We start from the raw sequence: 22,673 nt of genomic DNA on the forward strand, positions 1-22,673 counted from the left end.
TAACATTTCTGAATCTTTTTCATTCTTTCAGCACAAATATGAAACTCTAATGAATGGCAAAATGCCAATTGAATCACATTTACATAAACACTTGGCAGAGCACCTAAACTCCGAAATTGCTTTGGATACCATCAATAATCTTGAGGTAGCCATGAATTGGATGCGTTCAACGTATTTTTATGTGCGGTCGATGCAAAATCCTACGTACTATGGTTTAGAGCAAAATATGGATAAGGATATAATTGAAAATAAATTGGAAAGTGAGTTTGAATAGTAATTGTATACTGTTTTCTACTTCCTTAATGTACATATATAGATTTTTTAAAATTTTGATTCCATTTGCAGAAATGTGCTTAGTGCAGATACAAGAACTTGAGAGCGCTGGTCTTATATCCAGAAATCCACAAAATGAATTAGATGTGCAAACAACCAGTTATGGCAAACTAATGGCCAAATATTATCTATGCTTCGAGACAATGAAACTTTTTCGACAGGTGTTTAAATCTATATTATTATATATATATGTATAATACGCGAAGGGATCTTTTGTCCAGGCTCGATTTTCAAAAAAAAGTGTCAAATTAAAGCACTTGGCTTGTAGGTGCGCATACTGGTTTTATTTTTTCGAACAGAGTTGCCACTTGTAGAACAATTGAATTCAAATTATTTAATAGGCAATGCCATGGTTACCGCACCGTTCCTTTGATTTTCCAAAATGGGGTTTCAAATTAAAAGGCTGCAGATATGCAAAAACGTTTTATTTTCTTGAAAAGAGATGCACCTTTTAAAAAATTACATTCAAATTACTTAGAAATAGTCAATTATTACAAAATGGGTAGCAATCAAAATGGTTTGGCAAATCCTTGTTTCTTAACTCAACTTAAGGAGGGTTGCCACCTGTTTAAAAAATCAATTTGAATTACAGGAATTAGGTAGGAGAAATCAACATGTGGGTGCCAAACGAAAGGGGGTTCAGAAGGTAGTAGTTTGAAAATATAAAAAATTTTAAAGAGGGTTGCCACCTGCTTGAAATGTCAAATTTAATTAACTTATCCACAAGTTATATGAAATGTCATTACGTATATGGATATCAAACAAAAGAGTGTTAAAGAAGTCTTTAGTTTGAACTGTAAAAAAAATATTTTTATTTCAGAACTATATTAACCGGGGTTGCCAAGTGTTTATAAATAAAATTCCACTTCATTCATCAGTTAATTAAAATATGTATCGCAGTGTTCGACAAAGAATATTTAAGAACTCCTTTTGATAAAAGTCTCCATCTGTTTAAAAATTCGAATTTAATTAACTTTCACGCATGTTATTTAAAATATAAAGCAAAAGGATGTTAAGAAAACATGAGTCTCAACATTTAGAATGTTTGAAGAGGGTTGCCACGTGTTTATAAAGTGGCATTCAAATTATTTTATAAGTTGGATGAATTATTAAAGGAAGGGTATCATCGAAATGATTTTGAAAAGGCATTATTTCTGAAATATATATATCTTTAGGAGGATTGCCAATTGTTTAAAAAATTCAACTCAACTTAAGTTAAGGCAATTACCTAATTCAAATATGTATTAAAATTTGGGCGTATATATTGGCGTCAAACGAAAGAGTGTTAAGAAATCTTTAGTTTGAATACTAGGAATATTTTTTAGGTGTTTGCAGAGGGTCGCCACCTGTTCAAAAATTCAAATTATTTAAAAAGTTAAATGAACTATTAAAATATGGGTGTCAATCGTAATGGGATTGAAAAAGTTTTATTTCTGAAATATACGTACTTAGTAGGGTTGCCACGTATTTTATAAGCTGATTTTCAAATTATTTAATAAGTTAAATGATTTTTGAGGGGTCTGAAAAGGCTTTCAGATAGCTTCTGCAATTCACTTCCGAGTGAATTTAAACCAAATTCGCTTCGAACTCAATTTAAGCTTTGAAGAAGTTCACTCGGAAATGAATTTTATAAACTGCCTGTTTATTTCTGAAATATGAGGGGTCAAAATAAAGCCCTTGGTGTGTAGATGTGCGATAAGATTTTATATTTTGAAGTTAGATTAAGCGAAACGGCTGCACGGATTTAGAATATACATATATGACACTCGCATTGCTAAGACCCTCACTAGCATTTGGAATAGTTTGTAGGTTTTTGAAATTCTATCTTTGGCGTTTTAACGACACGCGATTTCACTACATAGTACATATTATTTAAATATTTTAATATGTTTTAGAATACATTGATAGTATTTTTGTTGCAGATTCGTGGTGATGAAACATTCTTAAAAATTCTTGAGCTGATTGTACGTTGCAGAGAATTCAATGAATTCGCTGTCAGAGTAAATGAGAAGCGAATTTTGAATGCGTTAAATAATACACCATTGCGATTTCCGCGTGCCGGTCGCATCAAAACGCGTGAGGATAAAATTTCATGGTAATTTTAATTACTAAGTTGTTTTTAGAAAATGGGAAATTCCTAAGTAAATTATAAAAAAATGCATTACTTTGTTTACGCTATGTATTCTTTTCTCGCGGAAGTTAAACGTTTGAAAAGTTGCAAAGTGTTGTAATGAAATGCCCATTATTATACATTTAATCTCTTAATAGTGATTAATTCATTGAATTTAATTTAATGTGTGATAATTTATATAGTGTTTTTTGCTTTTTTGCAGTTTGTTGCAAGCGGTATTTGGGAATACACCGATCGCCTCCCCCACTTTGGCGCTGGAATCGCTGAAAATGATACGCATCGGTGATCGTATTGCAAAATGTTAGTTTCTTTTGTTTGTTTAAATAGATACGTACGAAGTTATTTCTAACACATCTCTTTGACTATTGAAATTCTTGACAATGTTAACATTACACCCTTATTAAGCATGCGCATTCTTTTTCTGCCATTCTCCCACTCTCTTCGCCCCGCAGGTCTGTTGGAGTATATGCGATTGTCAGAGCATCAAGCGCATGCATTACATTTGGGCCGCTACAAGGCGTTATTGCATACCGTGACAATCGCGAAATGCTTCCATGCCAAAATGTGGGAAAATTCAGAGTATGCAGCGAAACAATTGCAGAAAATCGGTGCCGTTTACTCAGCTCAACTGGTGTACGCTGGGAAAACTACACTGAAATCACTGAGGGCGACAGAGGCGCGCACCATTGAAGCGGTAGGTAGGAGCGAGGGAAGATTATTGCTCTGTTTGCTTGTTAGCTCATAGATATTTACGGTATTTTTAAATATACACATATGTAATCCGATACATATAGCTTTTGCTATTAAGCGCTTATATATTTGTATGCAAGTTAATATGTATTCAGTAGCAACATGGGTAGGTCACTCAAACAGTAGCTACCCAACCCCCCTCTCCTTCTCCTAATCCTCTACTTTTGGTGGCACAATTATTTCGCTCAACGAATGCAATTGCGCTGGCAATGTATTATATTTTGTACTTTCGTCATGTCATTTTAACGGTTTTTGAAGCTTATTTTCCATGTATTGTTTGTTTAAGTATTTAAAACGCTTATCTTATTTTACTGATTTCATTGACAGATACTAAACAAATCGTATCCCTTTGGCGATGAGATATTGCAAAATCTACAACAGACTTTCCCTGAATATACGTTGCAATTGGAGCGCGATTCGCAATGTATGTTGTGTCTCTGTGTGCGACAAGTTAACGAAGCTTTTGTTTGTCGTGGCACAAATGCGATGCTGATTGTGGGTGACTCGGAAAATGAGCTTTTGCTTTTCATCGAAGATCTGTAATAAGAAACTTTAAATATTTTTATTCAATTAGTTATAATTAGTTCCTATTTTTATTTATAGTGATTCGCTGCTTTTGGAATGTGGGTGTTTCATGAAATCCATTAAACTGACAAATCCCCATGTCGAGAAGATATATGCCCACGTCATTCATGCAACATTAGGTAAGTTTTTAAACAAAATTAAAGAAGCTCGGTAAAATTTTGTATGACGATGGTTTACTTTAAGTTTTTTTGCCGGACAAATGAAAAAGTTCCATTTGGTGGTGTAACTCTAGTTGGTTAGGTCGATAGATATAACGGAATAAGAAAATATTCGTATTTACTTACTTGCTCTAGGAATTTCAAAAGGACGATTTTTTAGCATTATTTTGGAAAAAAGGAACAAAATCAAATATGTTGACAACGAAAAAGAGATCAAAATAAATGTAACGGTATTTCAAAGCATTTAAATTGGATAATTCAGAATTTTTTTTTGTCCTGAATCCAGTACATACTTAAAAAAAAAAATCACACATACTTTAGTTTTTTTTTCGTCAAGGAATCCATTGTCATGGTCGCAAGAACCGAAAACGCATTTTTTTTGTATCTAAAAATTTAATTTTAAAGATCTGGGACCGAATCGAACGTAACTCGAGTCGAAATTTTATTTTGAGATCGCGGCATTCTAATGCGAGTGTGCTTCGCCCGTTTAAATTGTATTGTGGAAAAAAAGCTGTCATTTTGTTTCATTCGATTCGAAAAGAGTAATCACTCGATCACGAATGCCGCAATTCGGGTTCAGATCTTTAAAATTAATTTTTAGATGTATACAAAAATTAAAAATGCTGTTTTCGGTTCTTATGACCATGGAAATGGATTCCTTGTGTTAAAATTGTTCGTAAAAGTTCATCACATATTGGTTTCAGGTCAAAAAAATAAAAACATTGAAAACCTCTTTTATCAAATGACACTATTTTTGATCTGATTTTGATTTGGTCTATTTTCCCCAAAATAAAGCACAATTTGTTCTATGTGAGGTTAATAGACTTGTCGTATCTTGTCCCATAGTATCCTCAAAATGGTTCCAGTGCTATTCTCTACTTGTTCTCTGTTCTCTACTAAGCTCTTCGTTAATGGTGTACAGTTCTATTCCATGCCTCTTTTGGCTTGAAACTCAGGGAAGTTAGACCCTATTGTTTGCCGCTAAAGTATTCAATCTCTACGCGGCCGAGAATCAATACAGACTTGCTTTCATGGAAAAGAAAGGCACATGTGTGGCCTCACTGTCGCTTAATATAAGGATTTTTCATACGGATACTTTCGTTGAAGATTGATTCCTTGAGATACATACATATACTTAGGAGTTTACCCATTGATCTTGGCCCAAAGATGCCAGCTACAATGCAGCTGGGAGTATTTCTTGGAATTTGTGTAGTTCCAGCTTGCTTTATTCCTTTGTTCTATTTTGAAATTTCTTTCCAAGCTGGTAATTCTGCGAAAATCGGGTCAGGGGTAGCTAAGCCCTGAAATATTCTATATTCCACTCTCTTTTTTCCATAACTCTCTTTGGTGTTTTCAAACACAGGCCACCAATGCCATTGCTGCACGCAAATATCGTATCTAAACCAGTTTACATCGCCGAAGCATTACAATCCTTGAGGATACAGGTAAGAATCCACAGTTTCTACTTTGAACTGATGATTAATCTACTCTTCTTTTGTACGTTTCTGGTAGGCGTTTCGTAGGCCGTGGCTCCTTTTTATTGATCCAATGCTTATCTTCATTTCTTAAGCTTTTTTCAGAACTCTTTTTTGATAGTTTGTTGGCCCTACTTTCAAAAAGGACTGGGCCGCAATTTCTTTGCCTTTACTACGTGTGTCCCAGTTTTATCATTGTCTTTCTATGCTCTTGCGTCCTGGTAAGCAGCGTAAACACACTCCAGGGATAAGGATGAACGAGCATTAACTTCTGCTTGAAGTTACCTAGGTTCACAAGTCTCTGATTAGTATAATTCTGCATATAGAGTATGCCGTGTATTTCCGTCAGAAAAATGCTCGGACATTTTGCCTTCGGCACTGTTAAATATCTGAATTCTCCGACCAAACTCACCTATTGCAATGCTTTCTGGCTTAACTGGTTATGTCCAGCCATATATCAACCATTTGTCAGATACATATCTAGTGGAATTTGAAACAATACTACGCCTTGTTCAGTATTAGAGAACTTGCTTCGGCATATCGAAAGAACGAACTTTGTGACAGTACATATCCTTCCTCTTTTTTATAACTCCGTTCCATTTTGATTTCTTCAAAATAAAATAAAATACATATGTCACACTCTCTCTCTCATTCCAGTTGGCGTTGATGTACATGAAACGCTAGTGTTAAATGAGCCCATCAAGGAGGACTCCATAATCCCACCAAAAACGAAAAAAGGTAAAAAAAGGAAGCAGCAATCAGAATCGGGATTGGTTACAAAACGTAATAGGAAAACAAAGCCGAACTTATCCCTTTCTGACATTTGTGACGTTACAGTTGACTCAACAGTTACCAGTAAGAGCAGAAGCTTCATGAATTTAGAAAGCTTTACCTTTGCCAAACCAAAAATTTCAAATAATACGATTTATACAATGGCTAGTGTAGCTAATGATAGCAATTTCGAGTTAAAGAATAACGAAAAAGAAGAAGAAGCATTGTTGTTCAATGATTCCGCAAACAAATCGGACAAAAATGCAACATTGGTACAGACTAAACTAACACAATTTTTTACGCAAAGGAAGTACACTACAACCGAATCATATAAAACGGCTACTAGTGTGGTACTATCAAAAGAACGAAATATAGAATTTGTTAGATTAAAGGAGAGCCAAAGTAAATCAAATAATGATTTAAAAGTGGCATTACCCACGCTTAGAGCAACCACACCGGATTTACATGATATTTCTGCATTTCTAGAAACACAAAAGTCAACGGGACTACGCGAAAGAGCGCATAGTGTTGACACTATTGAACACAATGAAATTTCAACTTTATTGAACCTACCAGCAATGGAACGTGACTCTTCAAAAGGCACTCAAATTTCTAAATTCCCTGAGATGCAACAACCAAGAGGGTCTTATGAAAATATCAAAATTTTAATCCCACAAACATCTGAGTGCGAAATTCCATATGATATGCAAATTAGCACTTTTCTGGAGATCCCAGAGACACATGCTTCTTATGAACCTGCACAAAAAAATAATAAAAGTATTATTGCAAATGATGCTGCAATATCAAAAACGCAAACGTTGTATCGTGAGACTTCAAATGTAGATAACGGTGGCGTTTCGATCCACATTGATGAACCTTTAAATTTGACTACAAGAGTCGACTTGCCACATGATAAAATTGAAGAAAATCAAAAACATATAAAATCTGACAGGCCACAGGCTGTTCATCGAAACTTAAACAAATTTAATTTTCTTGGAGGGAATCCGGCAAATTCACCAGCTTCAGCATCTAAACAAAATTATGAAATATGCGGTTTGGACTTGTCGCGCAAAGCGACCGACAGCTTGAATATGTCATGGTGCGACGCCAGCACAAAAGATGAAGATATGTCTCTGACGAGCATCACTTTGACCGGAAAAAGCTCTGAATCATTGAAAAATACACCGAAAAGCGTCGAAAATTACTTACTATGCTATAAAGTAGCTTTGGCTTTTGCGCGTTTACAGCCTGAAAAACGTACAATTATTAACTTTAAAAATATTTATAAGCGCATGTGGCACACAAATGCTGCAATCGACTATATAACGGCAAAATTAAGTAATAGCAGAATTAGCCGAGGAGAAGAGAAGAAGTCAGTACCAGGGTGTAGCTCAACACCGAGACGCGAAGCCAAAGATGTATTTATGAATATGAATAAGAACGGGGAATGCGCATTAAATTTGGTTAAAAAGGCAGTAGACGATAAAAATATTAAATATAAAGCTAAGGCGAATTCAACGGCTTCCAAGGCATCGCACCACATGCAGGAAAAATGTGAGCATAAGTCTCAAGAGCGAGTTCATACAAAAAAAGTGAGTCAATCTACAAAACCCGACCAGACAGCTACACTGCGAAACCCATTTCGCCTACAAATATTGAACGATACCAATGGTAACCCCAAAACAACTAAACAAATTAATGGCGAAGTAATGAACCTAGTGCTCGACATGAAATGCAAAGCTGCTGGCTACGCCGAAAATACTCATCCTACGGAATGTGTCGACTATGAGGACATTGAGCGCGATCTTGAACTTAGTGAAACTCAGAGTTTGCATAACATGTCTTTCGAAGATTTTTGCAATTTTGTACTTAAAACATCAATTAAACGGTAAGAAGTTAACTATTTTTATGTGCTTTATACTTACTTTTGTTACTGCCTCACTTACATAAATTGATTAACATTTGAATTTAATTTGAGTCTCACTTTTTTTATTTTATTAAGTACTATCTTATACCCGCGGGTTTTAACCCAGGTTTTTATACAAATATGAAAAATAATTTAATGATGTTATATTTTATTTCTGTGCCCATTTTGTTATAGCTCTACATTTTTTTAAGAAAGTTCAGGTATCAGAAAGAAAGGTATCAGTCCCTCTAAGTTTACCTTAAAATAGTTTCACGGATACGCCGCGTGAAAGTGTAACATTCTGGGAGGTACCACGGCGGGTCCTAATGTTTCCAACTAAAGTTTAGTATCCTGGCCATGATAAAATACCCATTCTCATGAGAGCTTTAGATTATAAGGCCGAACCCGACTCGCTCTCCTTTTGCATTAAATGCAATTTTTTTCTGTCAGTACCGCACTTATAAAATAAATCTCCATAACAAATTTAAAATACTTCCAGAGATTTTCTACCCTTCCACATATATGTATTAAGAAAGTTTTAGTATGTATGGGAGGCCAAATGCCTCCTTTTGCAATAACTTACATTTTTTCCATGAGCAATACCAAGTTCCAGTATTCTTCCACAAATACTTCCAGGAATATGTGGCAAGAAAAAGTCAGTTTGTGCCACGCTCCTTTTTCTTATAACCCTGATTTTCATCCATGAGTTTGAAATTGATTTTATATACCCCAGTGCCAAGTCCCAGTACTCTACCATGAACACCTCTAGAGATATGCAATACAAAATAGTAAATTTGTACGGGAGGTACCTTGTCAAATTTTTTTCCATATGTATGAAATAAGTTTTGTATATACATACATCTCGGTGCCAAGTTCCAGTCCTCTGCAATAAACACCTCCAGGGATATGGGAAAATGCTGGTAATTCTGTCAAATAAATCGAATACACCACTTTTTATTTCATAGCTGTATTTTATAAAATGGCGATTTGCTAAATTACTTCCAAAACTTGATATTTCTTCGTTACGATATTTTTCATAATGTAAAAATGCAGATGTGCTTTACGTTTTGTTTACTCAACTTTCAATTTATTTGGACAGCACAGAAGATCTAATGGTTTAATGATTCTTTTATTTTGCCAACAAAGATTCTTTGGGTAAAATTTGGCAACTTCTGACAAAGAAAGAACCTCATATCTATACTATGATACCCCTCATTTCTGTCGATGCCATGTCATGCCAGTAAAATTGAAAAACAAAAAATTTGGGTTTGGAAAGCCCTTTATGACGAATTTTCATATGGCATTGAAATTACAAACAAGTAAGCAAAAAACAAAGCCGACTTCAATTCTCATCTAAACTGAATTAGTATGGGACCAACTCTGTGGTAGCACCTTTCATTTAAAAAAGAATTATGTAAATCGGTTAACGTGGTCTAAAGTTATGCGGTAACATACATCAAAAAAAATATTTTCCGACGAATTGATAACCTCCTTCTTTTTTTGAAATCGGTTAAAAAAATACCATTTGAATCTGCTATTTGGAAACGAACTTAATTAAAGTTTACGTAATGACATTTGTATGTTTTAAGTCCAACTTTGAAATACAAAGTTTTGTGATTTGATTCCCAGTTGAATACACACATTAGGCTTGCTTTCACTATGAAAAATTCAATGTTATATCAAATGAGAATCATAACCATGGCACGGTTATTTTTTAAAATCCATTTTTAAAAATTTTGCAGGAGAGGAAAAAACTTCTTATAGCCATTTTCTTCAGGTATTTTTGAAGACTTTCAATTCAACATTTTGCATGTTTAAAGCAAAGCAAAACTCCATAGGAATCAGAAGCGTTCGAATTAATTAAAAAATTTCCTATTATAATAATAATAATAATAATAATAATAATAATAATAATAATAATAATAATAATAATAATAATAATAGATTGGCGTTTATTTATTTTTATTTTTTGTTCGCATCAGAAAATCAAAAATACTTTGCTTTCAGCTCCAGAATGCTTCTGGTATAGCTTGCTGTACTTTCCTATAGCTACATTAATTTGAAAGCTCGGAACGGCTCCGCCCAGCTCGACCGACCCCGCTTCCTGTGTGAACGCATCCTTAGTGTTTGGCCGAGCTTCTGTTGATTGTATTTTTATGAGAAGCAGTTTTTCATGGAGGTTTGCCATTGCCTGCTTAGGGGCGACCTCTATTAGAAAAAACTTATCGAATTTCCTTTGCCTCTTTTGGACTTAGCAAATTTTGTGTTTCATTAAATGTACATAATACTTTTGGAAGCGATGCATTTTTATTTTCTCTTGACGCTTATGTCAAAATATGAGTTATAACAAAAACTGGACTGGAAAATTGTCATCTTTAAGCTGGCGATATGTTTTCTCATGTTTCAGACAGGAAAATGCAGTCTTATGCGAACATATACAAAATATTCAAAGACACCTTCGACAATTTTTATTAATAACAAAGTAACTAAAACTATTCGACATCAGTTTCTATGAAGTTGCTCTAGTTTTTACTTACACTACCGGAAAAAAGTATTGGCACAACAAATTTTTCACAATATATGCAACAATTTTTGTTCTAATATTTTTCCGCGAATTTTTTATTAAAATATGGTTCATTCTACAACAAACTCATAAAAATATTGTGGAAAACTTACGAAAATTCAGCAAACTTTCATGAAAATTTTCAACTTTTTAATCAAATTATTTAGAATTTTTGTTGAGTATGCAGATATGTATCCCAATCAATTTTATTATAATGAAGTACAAGTTTTAAGTAGCTAGGAATTACCGTTGATTTTTGGCAATTTTTTTTCACGCAGTATCTTCCATACAAAAAAAACAATTCGAAAATACTTTATATGGAAAAAGAGCAAAACACCTTCAACAAAAAAAAATTTCAAAAATCAATGCGATTTTCGACTAACTCCAAACTTGTATTTTTTTTTACTAGAATTTAATGGGCTGCAAAACTGCATAGTCAAAATCTGGTTAGAAAGTTTAAAATTTGCATGCAAATTTGTTGAATTTTCGCGAGTTTTGCACAAAGTTTTGGAATTATATTTTTATGTTTTTTGTGGTAGAATGAACCATATTTGTAAAGAAGAAATGCCGGAAAAATATTAGAATAAAAATTGTTACATGTATTGTGAAAAATTTGCTGTGCCAATACTTTTTGCCGACAGTGTATGTACATACAGTTTTTTAGGGCTTTTGCATACGCATTTAGATTTGTACAAAAACACATTCTCTCAACTTGCACATGTATATATTTATATACATGTGTACACACATACAATTGTTTTGAAAAATTCCCAACACTCATATTCAGCTGCTCATTCACTTTTGTCACCGGCATGCGCCAAATCCGCTGCCACTTTATTCACCACCCCACTCACATTACTATTCTGATCTTTTGTCGTCGTCGCCGCATGCAAATTTGGCGTGGAGAAAAGTGAGACACGCGCTTTACGCAAATGCGGCAGACTGCCAAAGAAACTCGGCCGCGTTGTTGTTGTTTTGTTGCTAATATCATCGGTTGTGCTGCTGCTGTTGCTGCAAGTGGCGCCATTGAAATGTTTTGGCCTAATTTTCACTGATTTCCAACGATACTTTGATTTCTTCGCTCCACTACCGCCCACACCGCCACTAGCGCTGGCACCACAGCTACTGCCAGTGTTGATGCCGTTAGTAGCTCCATCATTAAAGTGACCATTAGGTGTAATTTGTTGCTGCATTGGCTGTCTGCTGCTGAAAGTTGTCTTTGGTTCGTGGGTGCGCGCACACATTTTACGCACGCGCACTTGCATTGATTTTCGATGTGCGCCAAATTTGTGTTTAATGTTGGCGAATTGTGATGTCGGTGTTGATGCTGTGCACGCTGTTGAAGGCTGTTGATGATGATGTTTCTTTGTTAGTGTCGTTGTTTTCCTATCATTTGGTGTAAGCGTGGGTGATATTGCGTGCGTAGGTAAATCAATGGTATCATAGTCGACATGATGATTGTTGCGGCGCATGCGCCTAAATTGTAGCAGTGAATTAACTTTCAAACGTGTAATGTATCGCCAAAGAGCACTGGGTTGCGTCGCGGAGTCATTGATCTGAAAACAAAAGAAAGTTTATACGTTAGTTTTTCAAGGACTAATTTGTTTAAGCTTAAGTATTTGTCATATGGAGGTTCTTATATGTAGGTACGTATGCATGTATTTCTATGGCGTCTTCAAACGACAGATATGTAGTCTTATTTTGGAGACATTACGAATTTGATTCAAAAAATTTTTTTGTTTAAGGTACAGAATATAAAGAAAGCGGCAATTCGACCATGCACTTCAAATGTTAGCCATCACACTTCACTGCACATTCGCATTTTATAAGGTGTTCAAAAACATTCGGCCTTAGGCATAAAAAGTGAGCTTAAGCTCAGACTAAATTTTTGCATATGGTGTTCGCATGGGGCGATTTTATAGGAAACTTTTAGTTTAAAGCAAAAATCGCCTGGTTTCAACGGCCTTTCAACTAATCGCTTCCAGTGAAGTTGGGGTGCAGCCAACTTTTGATTCAACTAATCGCCTCTAAAATTACCCGGAAAATCGCCTCATGTGAACACCGTATAAGGCCCATTGTCTTAGCTGAAGTTATGTTAAAGCTATGAGCGTTACAGTAAAACACATGAGTAAGAAGTTTAAATTCTTCAGAATTTTCTCTTTAATGTGATACCTATACTTTTTCTCTAAGCACATTTCACTAAATTTTTTAAATCATTTTTAAATTACTGGCGACAGAGTGAAAAACTAAAAACGCAATTTTACTATATTTGGCCTATGGTTTCGCGAATATATTTATTTTTGTGAGTAATATTTACTATCACACGGTTTTATATGTATAATAAGTGAGACACTTATAAAAAAGTATTATTTATTAAATAAAAAAAGAAATATAGCCAATACTGGTCAAGAAAAGGAGTTGCTATTACTGCAATCAGTGCAAATTACAAATCCCGAAAACCCCGAGATTATTTGCCGGGATCGCGGAATCCCGGGATAAACATTCCTAGAATGTATGTATGTAGATCGGTTTGTTCTGAAAAACCACATTTTTTTTTTTTAAATAATAAAATGAATCTTTTCACATAGGTGAAGTTCATTCATAACTAAGTAGACTTTGTTTAGCCTAAAAAATGCATACATATAAGATTGATTTAGAAAAACTCACCTTCGGATTCGCGAAGTTTTCGAAACCCACAGGTTCGTATATGTTTTCATCATCTTCACCATCAGGCATGTCACCATTTTTACAACATTCAGCAAATTTATCACCATCCTCATAGATGCCGTCAATATCGTCCTCGACATGTAATTTACTAGTGGATTTCTAAAAAGAATAAATAACGAAAACAGATAAATATTTATGTACGTGCATACATACATCAGCTACACTTAACGACTCACTAACCTCTATCGATCCGCCTCTGATTGGCGCCACAATACTAGGTTCCACACCTTGAAGAATGCTTTCGTAACTTCTACAAAAATTCGTATCTAAATTTTTCAGATTATTTTTGCCATAACGTTGCTGTCGTTGGGCATATTTATGCGCTAAATCGACCACAGCATAAATTGGCTCTGAAGATCTGTTCAATGTTGTCTCCACATCTTTGCCCAGCGCAAGTGGTCGCACCTCGACATCATTTTCACCATTACTGTCTAACACTGTTCCGCTGCACTCTTCACCGCCTACTGCCTTTGACATACTGGCTCCTTCAATAATCGACTCCTCCTCCAACCGTTTCTTTATGACAACTCGCTTGCGCTCACGCCTATCGACTGTGTCTGCATTCGTATACGACATCATTTCCTTCCGGCCTTTGATGTTCATTCGCTGAATTTGGTCTTTCACCATTACCATTGCTTTGCTGTAAGTAAAGGATTTTTTTTTTTTTTTTGTAAGTTGAAACTCGAAAAAAACAAACGCTACACAAACACCTCAGTGCATATGCAAGTATGTAAGTGCATAAAGGAGTACGCTGTAGACCGATGAACTGCAGAGGCATCTGCAAGGCATCTGTTTTCTGATTGTGAGCGCACATGCTCCTATTCCTAAATAATTCAACTAAATACACTTGAATATTGGTTTGATTTCTTACTTTTCCAGTGATTTCAAGTGCCTTCGCTGTATGGTGCAAACGCTTACAAGGTAGTCGTTCTGTACTACCTTATATGTAGCCATTTGTGCGTTAAACAGTTCTACTTAGACATATAATTACAAATCATTTGAAATTTCTTGTATGGAGGCAATGCGCTGCTGCTGCAAAATGCAGTGAATCAATGGCTCGAAACAATACATACATACATACATACATATGTATGTGTGTCTGTATAAATATATATACAGTGATCCAAATATAAATTGGTACGCCGGATTTCGCCAAGTTTTGGCTATTCTTTTTTTTTAATTCATTTAATGTTAAATATTTGTTTATGAAGGTATAGCTGATTACTTAACAAAAGCCATATAAATCCAAATTTTGGACTTTGTGCAAAAATTATGAAAGTTCTGCAAAATTGCACCGAAACTTCTAACTTCATAACCTGCATCTTTAGAAAAAAAAATTTGGTACGCAGTTTTGTAGCCCATTAAATTTTAGTACACTAAAGTGCAAATTTGAATTACCAAAATTTTATCTAAAGATGCTGATTAAAAAGTTATAAATTTTGTTGCATTTTTGCAGAAATTTCATAATTTTTACACAAAGTCTGAAATTTGGTATATATTGTTTATTAAAAAATCAGCTACACTTTCAAAAAAAAAAAAAAAATAAACTAAAGAAAAATAGTCAAAACTTGCAAAAATATCGCGTCCCAGTTTGTATTTGGTTCACTGTACGTATTTATGTATGTAAATATATACGTTTTCCTGCGTGACATTCGAGTTTGTATTCTATGCTTGTCGTTGCTTCTAATAGCTGGATGCTGATTGTTACTTGCCGACACTCAATGGTACCTTCTATGTTGCTGTTTACGTTGCCTTTAGAGTGGAGTCAAAAATAGCACACCATAATACGGAAACAGACGAATATGCAGGCACACAAATATAAAATACATATGTATGTATGAGTGTATGAACACAATGCACCTCGCCGCACATGAATTACTTTAGACTAGCTGATGGCTTTGCATCCACAATTGAACTTCATTCACAGCCGAAGCCAGCACATTGACGTATCGGCAGAATCCAGATGCCTTTGAGGTTTTTATAGACACGAGGTTTTATTATCTATGGCATTGATGAAAGTGCCCTACACTAGGCGCAAGTATTTAGAAACATATGTATGTTCATATACATATCTAAAACAATATATTTGGGACCAGTTTAGTACATGATTTACTGAATAGCTAATTTAAGAAAAAAACAGCTATACGACTATACTCTTTTTCCTGTCGAGCCTGCGACCAAACTTCCTCGTGCCGACTTGGTAATATGTATTTATCTTAGGCGAATTTCTGCCAATGATAAGTGGGCTATTGGAGTGAGCACTTGTTATTGTTTAAGTTGGAGTTAGCTCCTCCAAAAAAGAGCGGATCCCTACTTCGATGCAAAGCTATAGACGGATTGAACAACAAGAAAATAATTGGGGAAATGCAAAGGCTCGTATGCCTCGGTATATGGGGATATTTCGCCTTCAACCACTATTTTCGTGCATGGGGTATTCACAAAGGGCACCATCGAAAATTACTAAAGGTAAATCGAATGATGTCAAAAGGACGGAGAAGTCAACGCTTTGGGGAAGACTCGTGAATTGAAGGCTTAAAAATATAATTATGATGTTATACATCTGAAACTATGAGTCAAAAGAGATGCTAGTGAATAGCAGTTTAATAATTTATCAGCTAGATTGTCCACTTTCTATAATTGGTTTGAATTTTGTACAGAATTACACTAATAAGAAAATAATCGTCTATTACAAAACGCATGTTTTAATGCACAATTTCTAATCGACCTCAGAAACGGAGGAGGAGATCAATTCGTCGGAATATGTTTTTATTTATTTTAATTTTTTATGTATGTTAACGCACAACTTTGGACCACGAAATTAACGGTAGCCTTAAATTTTTATATGAGAATTGAAGTTGGTTTTGTTTTTTGCTTAAAAATTATGTGTATTAACACAAAATAATCATCTTTATAAACCTTTGTATTTTTGAGTGTTATTATAATATGTACAGACACACAAGCATAAAAAAAGCAGACTTGGAAGTCAGCACTGGCCTGCATTACGGCGATTTGGGACTTCAATACAAGGATGCCCACATACGGTTTCCGAACAGGAAAAAATGGAACAAAGGGTTCTCTGTGAATAGGGATATAGAATTTTCACTGTCACTATCTGGTTAGCAGTAAGGGAACGAAAATTTCTCTATCACTGACTAATTACACTAGTATTCAACTTAAGGAAAATTTACGATCTGCGATTTTAACACCCATTTCCTTACAACAGGCTTGCTCAAAAATTGATAACCACTAACCATATAGTGGTAGTGAAATGCATTTCCACTAAGTGCATAGTGGTAGTGAAACCAATTTGTCATTATCCTATGCACTTAATGTTAATGCATTTAAAACTTCACTACCTCTACTCGAGTAGTGGTAATGAAATGCTCAGCACATTCAAAATTCAGTGCAACGTGCCCAAACCTGATCCACCTACACTGATGGTTCAAATATTGAACAAGGAACCGATGCCGATCTCTTCTCAAAGTGCAGTGTCTTCCAAGCTGAGATTTATACTAAACCACTTAGCCTCTTCTCTATAAATCTGATCATCATCTTTATTCAACCAGATTTAAACTTTAATTAGTGAACCATTTAATTTTTAGACGCGGTATGTAGCGCCACTTAAAGCTTTTATTTCACATCAAAAACATCGCTCCAAGCTCTCTTTTTGTTTAATTTTTGTACTATCTGTGGTCACAAGCCATAACAGCTTAAATCGAGAGGTTGCTTTTAGTATAATGTTCCACTTCCAGCCTGATATTGCAAATGGCGTACTTGCCATAGAAAAACTATTGGCAAACTAACCCGAAAGAAAAATTGTTGGTGCCCACATCTTACTGTCAATATACCTATCAAGTCTCATGAAAAATTCGTTGTGGTTTAAAAAATAAAAGCAATGATGCATTATACCATAATCAACCTCTTGACTTACGCAGTTATGGCTTGTGACCACGGATATATGTACAGTAACGAACAGAAGTATAGGCACAGTGAATTTTTCGTAAGAAATGCAACGTTTTTTAATCTAATTTATTTTCGATTTTGATTTTTTTGTAAATATAGGTCATACTACACCAAAAAAAAAAATAAAAATAAAATCTCTAAACTTAATGCAAAACTAAGGAAAATTCATGAATTTGTATACTAATTTGTAAGTTGCTAGGAAATAGCGTTGATTTGTATGGAAGAAGCTGCGTGAAAAAAATTTGCAAAAATCAACGAGATTTTTTAGCAACCTCAAACTTGCACTTTGTTATACTAAAATTAATGAAGCTATATAACTGGATACTTAGAATTTGTCTACAAAATCTGCATAGAAAATTGCAAATTAGTATGCAAATTTTTTGAAATTTCCAAAGATAAGAGATATTATTTTTATATTTTTTTGTGTAGAATGAAATACATGTTTATAAAGAATTATTGAAAATAAATTAGAATAAAAGACTTTGCATATATTGCGAGAAATTCACTGTGCCAATACTTTTGTTCGTCACTGTATATGCACACATGTAAAAGTTAGTGTCTCCGAAGCAGCTATTTATAGCTGAACTCTCATTTCCCCTGCATATTAAAAAAGTTTTTTTTTTCGCTACAAAAGTGTGGGCGTACTTGCTTACGATACACATACATATATATACCTATTATCAGTATGTTACAAACTCACATCGTCTCGACACATATCTATGGATATCCCAACAGGAACTTGACAATGGTGAAATCGATAAACAAATTGCATTAGTTTTAACTCCCCTTAACTCAGGTTTGAGCTCCTTACAAGTATTATAGAAAAAACCTATTAAACCGATTGCAATCCAAGCGAAATTTTGGATAAGATTTTTAGGGCCAGCCTTTTAGTGCTCGGCTTAGTTTAAACGCTCGAACAAGCAAAGATAAAAAATAAGAGGTGCAATCCCGTATTCCTCGGACTCGGACTAGTAAAACTTTCAAAAAATAAAAATTCGCTCAGAGCGAGAGAGTAACATTGAAAAGTACGGGATCGCTTTCTAATAAAAAATGGTAGCTTCTGTCAACTTCAACATAACCTCCAAATTTAGTTTGTAAATTTTTGCTTATTTTGTATGTTAACACACCCAGCCCACACATGTAAATAACCAAAAATACTTTCAAATTCATTAGAATCCACTTAAACAAGTAATTAAATACTTTTCAACATGAATTAGCAGAGCGCTCTTTTCTTTTGTTTACAATTTGGTTGCCAAACACACTACAGCTGATCGTTTGACACATTTACCAGAATTTACCAGCAAAAAAATTCTCGGACTAAAACTGGTAACTTCTGACAGAGAGAGAACCATATTTATTCTCTTTTTTGTCCTCTCAACAGTCAGAGAACCGAGTACGGGATCGATTTCCAGTAAAATCTGACTGATTCTGACTATTTCTGACTAGTCCGGACTCGTACGGGATCGCAACTAAGATTAGCCATTCAAATGTCAGTAAGCTATTAAAAATGAACGAACGTTGATTGGTCTATAGAGTTACTCGCGAATCATTATCATCAGATAAGATATAGTAAGTCTAGTAACTCAACGTAAAGTTGGAGACTGGCTCTGCCCTATTTTGAGAAGTTTCTTTACATATGTAAGTTTTCGAAAAGAATTATTCATCGCATAAGAAACCAGTTAGACCGAATTTGGTGTGGTGGATTGGATGAAGGTCATATGATAATCTCAGGATAAAGCTTTGATATTGCGAATTGAGTTCCGCAAGGTAAAAACAGTTTAATCAAAGAATCTATAAAAAACACAATTTGGTTCATATCTGACAATTTAGTTCCTAAATCCTTTCCTAAATTTAAAAAAAAAAAACTATGCTCAACAGCAAGTAAGGGGCGTTTACTAACCTATCTTGTATGTGTAAAACAGTATTTTTTCTTTTACGGCTCCCACATTGTTTGTTGTCAAGTGGAAATTCGCCATTAGATTCAGAATGGCTTTCGTCTCTATTCTCACTGGGTTTTTAAGAAAATACACAGAAATATCTATTAATACATACAATAAAATTGTGGCTTTATTGCTCACCTATCTTTGGCGCAGCAGGAATATGCTCCATCAACATTGTTGTCCACAACTTGAGCATCATCATTCACCGAACAACAATCCACAAACAATGTATTGTTGCGATCGTTTGTTTCAATATTTGAGTTGTTGTTATGGTTATGCTTTGGAATAAATTCGCTTTGATCACAGTTCGGTTGCTTAGGCTTTGGATGCAGTAGGAATTCTTTATTCACCACATTGTGGTGACCTGTGTTGACACATTGTTCTGACACCAAGGAAGAATTTGGTTGTTGTTGGAACATACTATTTATTTTTAAAACTGATTGATTGATAGGCCGATGCGAGGAGCTTGATGAGGAAGTTGATGTTGTGGTACTACCGGTACCCGAATGATGTAGACCGTTGTCGAGTGTGGTAAAATCACTCCAATGCCTTTCACCATGCAAACGGAAGTGGGTCGCACTAAAATGCCATTATGTAATGTTTTATTTATGTTCAGTAATATGAAAGGTATTTTTGAATTTCAAATTGCATTTGCGCCTGGTTTCTTTTATTCGTTCAAATTGCACCATTCACATGCGAAGTACATATGTACATACATACATACTTACCTCGCTTCAGTAGTTAAACGAGCATCTGCGACGTTGTCGTTGCTATTATTACCAAAGTTGTTGTGGTTATTTTTGTTGTTGCTTTTGCTACCTGTTGCGTTCACTGTTGTGCCACTACTCCTGTTGCAACAGTTCACTTGTTGCTGCTGTCGTTTTTGGTACTGGTGCTGTTGTTGTTGTTGTTGTTGCTGCTGGTATTTTTTCGTCGGACCGCTTGAATTCACGCCGTTACGCTCCAGTATTTTCGCAGTGCTGCGCGCGATTGGCAAACGCACCACCGCCGCACCACCACCACCCCCACCACTGCTGCCGTGAGTGGGCAGTGACAATGCTGGCGCTAACGGCGACCGCGCTGCTGATTTTATACCACCGACGGTTTTTATATTACCTATGCGCTCCAAATGCGCGTACTCAGTAGCGCCATCCATAAATTCGGCGCGCTGCCGCATTGAATCACAACTGGACGAGAGCTCACGCTGACGCTGTGAATTTTGTGCTGCGTTCGACCAAAGCGCATGCGGAATATTGTCGACGGAAATGTTGCGGAAACGTTGCTGTTGCAATGGCAGCAGAGAGTAGGCTGTTGGGGAAGAGGAGGTGGTAGTGGCGGAAATTACTTTAGTGCTTACTGTAGCGGATAAGCTATCCAACAGCATGGTAATCCATTCACGATAGGCGTTGCGATCATCACAATGCTGGGCAAACCAAAGAGGAAATGATGAAATGCAAAGTGAATAGGCAAAACTTGAAATAAACTTAATTAAAAATAGTTGTAAATTGCCTACTCATAAATAAACAAATTTGAATTAAAATAAAAAACTTAAATAATTTAAATTAAAATTAAGGGGCCAGCTAATTGAAATAAAATACATACATACAATTCAATTATAAACTTTAATCAATTTTCAAACATCAACTTGCTTATATGTATACTGGCCTACACCCGCTTCACTTAGTTTTCGTTTCATTTCGAAGCAAGATGAATTCTGAAAGGAAGGTTTCCGTAAAGAACAATATGCGAACAAAACACTTGGGAACGTTCTCAAGAAGAACAGAATGGGAACGAAACTTTCGGGAACATTAACAATGAGAACATAATAACAACGGAAGTATCGAGAACGTTTTCAAGTAGGATCATATAAAAACAAAAGTCGGGGGAAAGGTCTGTAAGGCAACAAGTTTCGAGAACTTAACGTTAATAATGAGGGGCATCTGCGTATTGCGATGAAAAATCGTTTCAGTGAGAGCCGCGATTGTTAATTCTATGCTAGACGAAAGCTGGGAATAAATCTACGAGAACGACATTTAGTTTCTACCGAACATTATGATCACGGTTCATACCAATTCCAATTTCCCCACTTGATGCATATTAATCTACGGTATGCCCAGAAAATCTATAAAATTTCAAAGAAATTTGAATTATTTTTTATTTAGTTTTATGGAAAGCGATTTTTCATGGCAGAAATACACTCGGAGGTTTGCCATTACTAGCAGAGGGGCGACCGCTATCTAAAAAGAAAACTTCTTGTTTGTGTCTACACCACAGCGGCTATTTCTACATCAAAAACTCCAAAAATTTGGGTTCCAAACTTTGCACTTATGTTAGTAGCGCTTTGGATTTTAGTAAAGCATGAGGAAGTTTAAATATGCAAGGACCGTTGATTTTTGACAATTTTTTTCTTGACGCTCATGCACATTTTCTCCTACATAAAAAAATATTTCAAGCATACGTTGTACGGGGGAAATTAGCAAGAAAAGAATTGTCAAAAATCGAATATTCAAAATTGCGCTGAAATTTTTTCTAAAAGGCTAATTAATGAGTGAAATACATACTAACTTATACCTTGTTCGGACCGACATTGAAAATATGTTTCCGGTGCTAAAACTTGTTTTTGACCTAAAACTTGCGTTTTCGTCGCATTCGCCAATTGAACACCGCGTATGAGGTGGCACCGAGAAAAAATTTCAATACTTGCATACTTCACAAATTTAATGGTGAATAATTATAGTAAAAGCTGATATTAAGTAAGTTCAGTTAGAAAATAATTCAAATGCTTTGAAGAAAATAAGTTCATTTTCCATTTTTTGAAATTTTCAGACTATCTTATACGCGGCATTGCATTTGGCGGTTGCGAGATATTGCGCGCCAAGCGACGATATTTAAATCAACGGCATACAATGCAGAAGAAAATGCATCAGAAGCATGAAATCGACGGTATTTAACTCATTGTACACATGCGTTAATATTTAGTTCATTCAAAATCATTACTTACAAACGTATACATCACGTGCGTAGTTGTCTCGATGGTGAAGCGAAATCCACACAAAGGACGCACCATTGTACCCGGCACCAGGTTGAGTACATCTTTAAATGAGACCAATTTATTGTCATACTCCTCCTTGGAGGCATAGGAGAGCAGTAATTTATCCTGCAGCACAAACCACATCTTACGCCAACCACCAACTTTCTAATAAAAATAACCACAAACACGATTTCACACAGTTAAAAAAATATCAAAAAAATTAGCTGATTTTTCCGCTTGAGTTTTCCAATCGTATACTTCAATTGGTTGATACTAACATTTCGCTTCTTCTTCAAATAACCACAAAGTTTCACTTTGTTGCTGCTGCGATTACGCTCCT

The 22,673-nt window shown here is 35.2% G+C and overlaps 2 protein-coding genes across 2 annotated transcripts in view; one reads left to right on the plus strand and one right to left on the minus strand.

Annotated features, from left to right (window-relative positions):
• Positions 1-3,757, plus strand: part of LOC108372642 (probable ATP-dependent DNA helicase HFM1) — a gene marked incomplete at its 5' end in the record, with an annotated part of 4,515 nt that extends 758 nt beyond the window's left edge. The window contains 6 exons of the mRNA XM_017628374.1: positions 99-260; positions 346-494; positions 2,256-2,428; positions 2,667-2,764; positions 2,917-3,158; positions 3,542-3,757. Coding sequence (XP_017483863.1) covers positions 99-260; positions 346-494; positions 2,256-2,428; positions 2,667-2,764; positions 2,917-3,158; positions 3,542-3,757 — 1,040 coding nt within the window. The remainder of the gene's footprint in view (positions 1-98; positions 261-345; positions 495-2,255; positions 2,429-2,666; positions 2,765-2,916; positions 3,159-3,541) is intronic.
• A 7,611-nt stretch (positions 3,758-11,368) lies between these two features.
• Positions 11,369-22,667, minus strand: LOC108372643 (uncharacterized). The gene is made up of 7 exons (XM_017628375.1): positions 22,612-22,667; positions 22,304-22,498; positions 20,031-20,725; positions 19,441-19,881; positions 13,580-14,039; positions 13,340-13,498; positions 11,369-12,228 (listed from the first exon to the last, which is right to left on the minus strand). The coding sequence occupies exons 2-7, from the start codon at positions 22,475-22,477 to the stop codon at positions 11,464-11,466; spliced, it is 2,694 nt and encodes an 897-aa protein (XP_017483864.1). The 5' UTR covers positions 22,478-22,498; positions 22,612-22,667; the 3' UTR covers positions 11,369-11,463.
• Between the last annotated feature and the right edge of the window lie 6 nt (positions 22,668-22,673).

The sequence above is a fragment of the Rhagoletis zephyria genome, unplaced genomic scaffold (assembly GCF_001687245.7).
Source record: "Rhagoletis zephyria isolate East Lansing unplaced genomic scaffold, Rhagoletis_zephyria_1.1 Rzeph_scaffold_05946, whole genome shotgun sequence".
NCBI lineage: Eukaryota > Metazoa > Arthropoda > Insecta > Diptera > Tephritidae > Rhagoletis > Rhagoletis zephyria.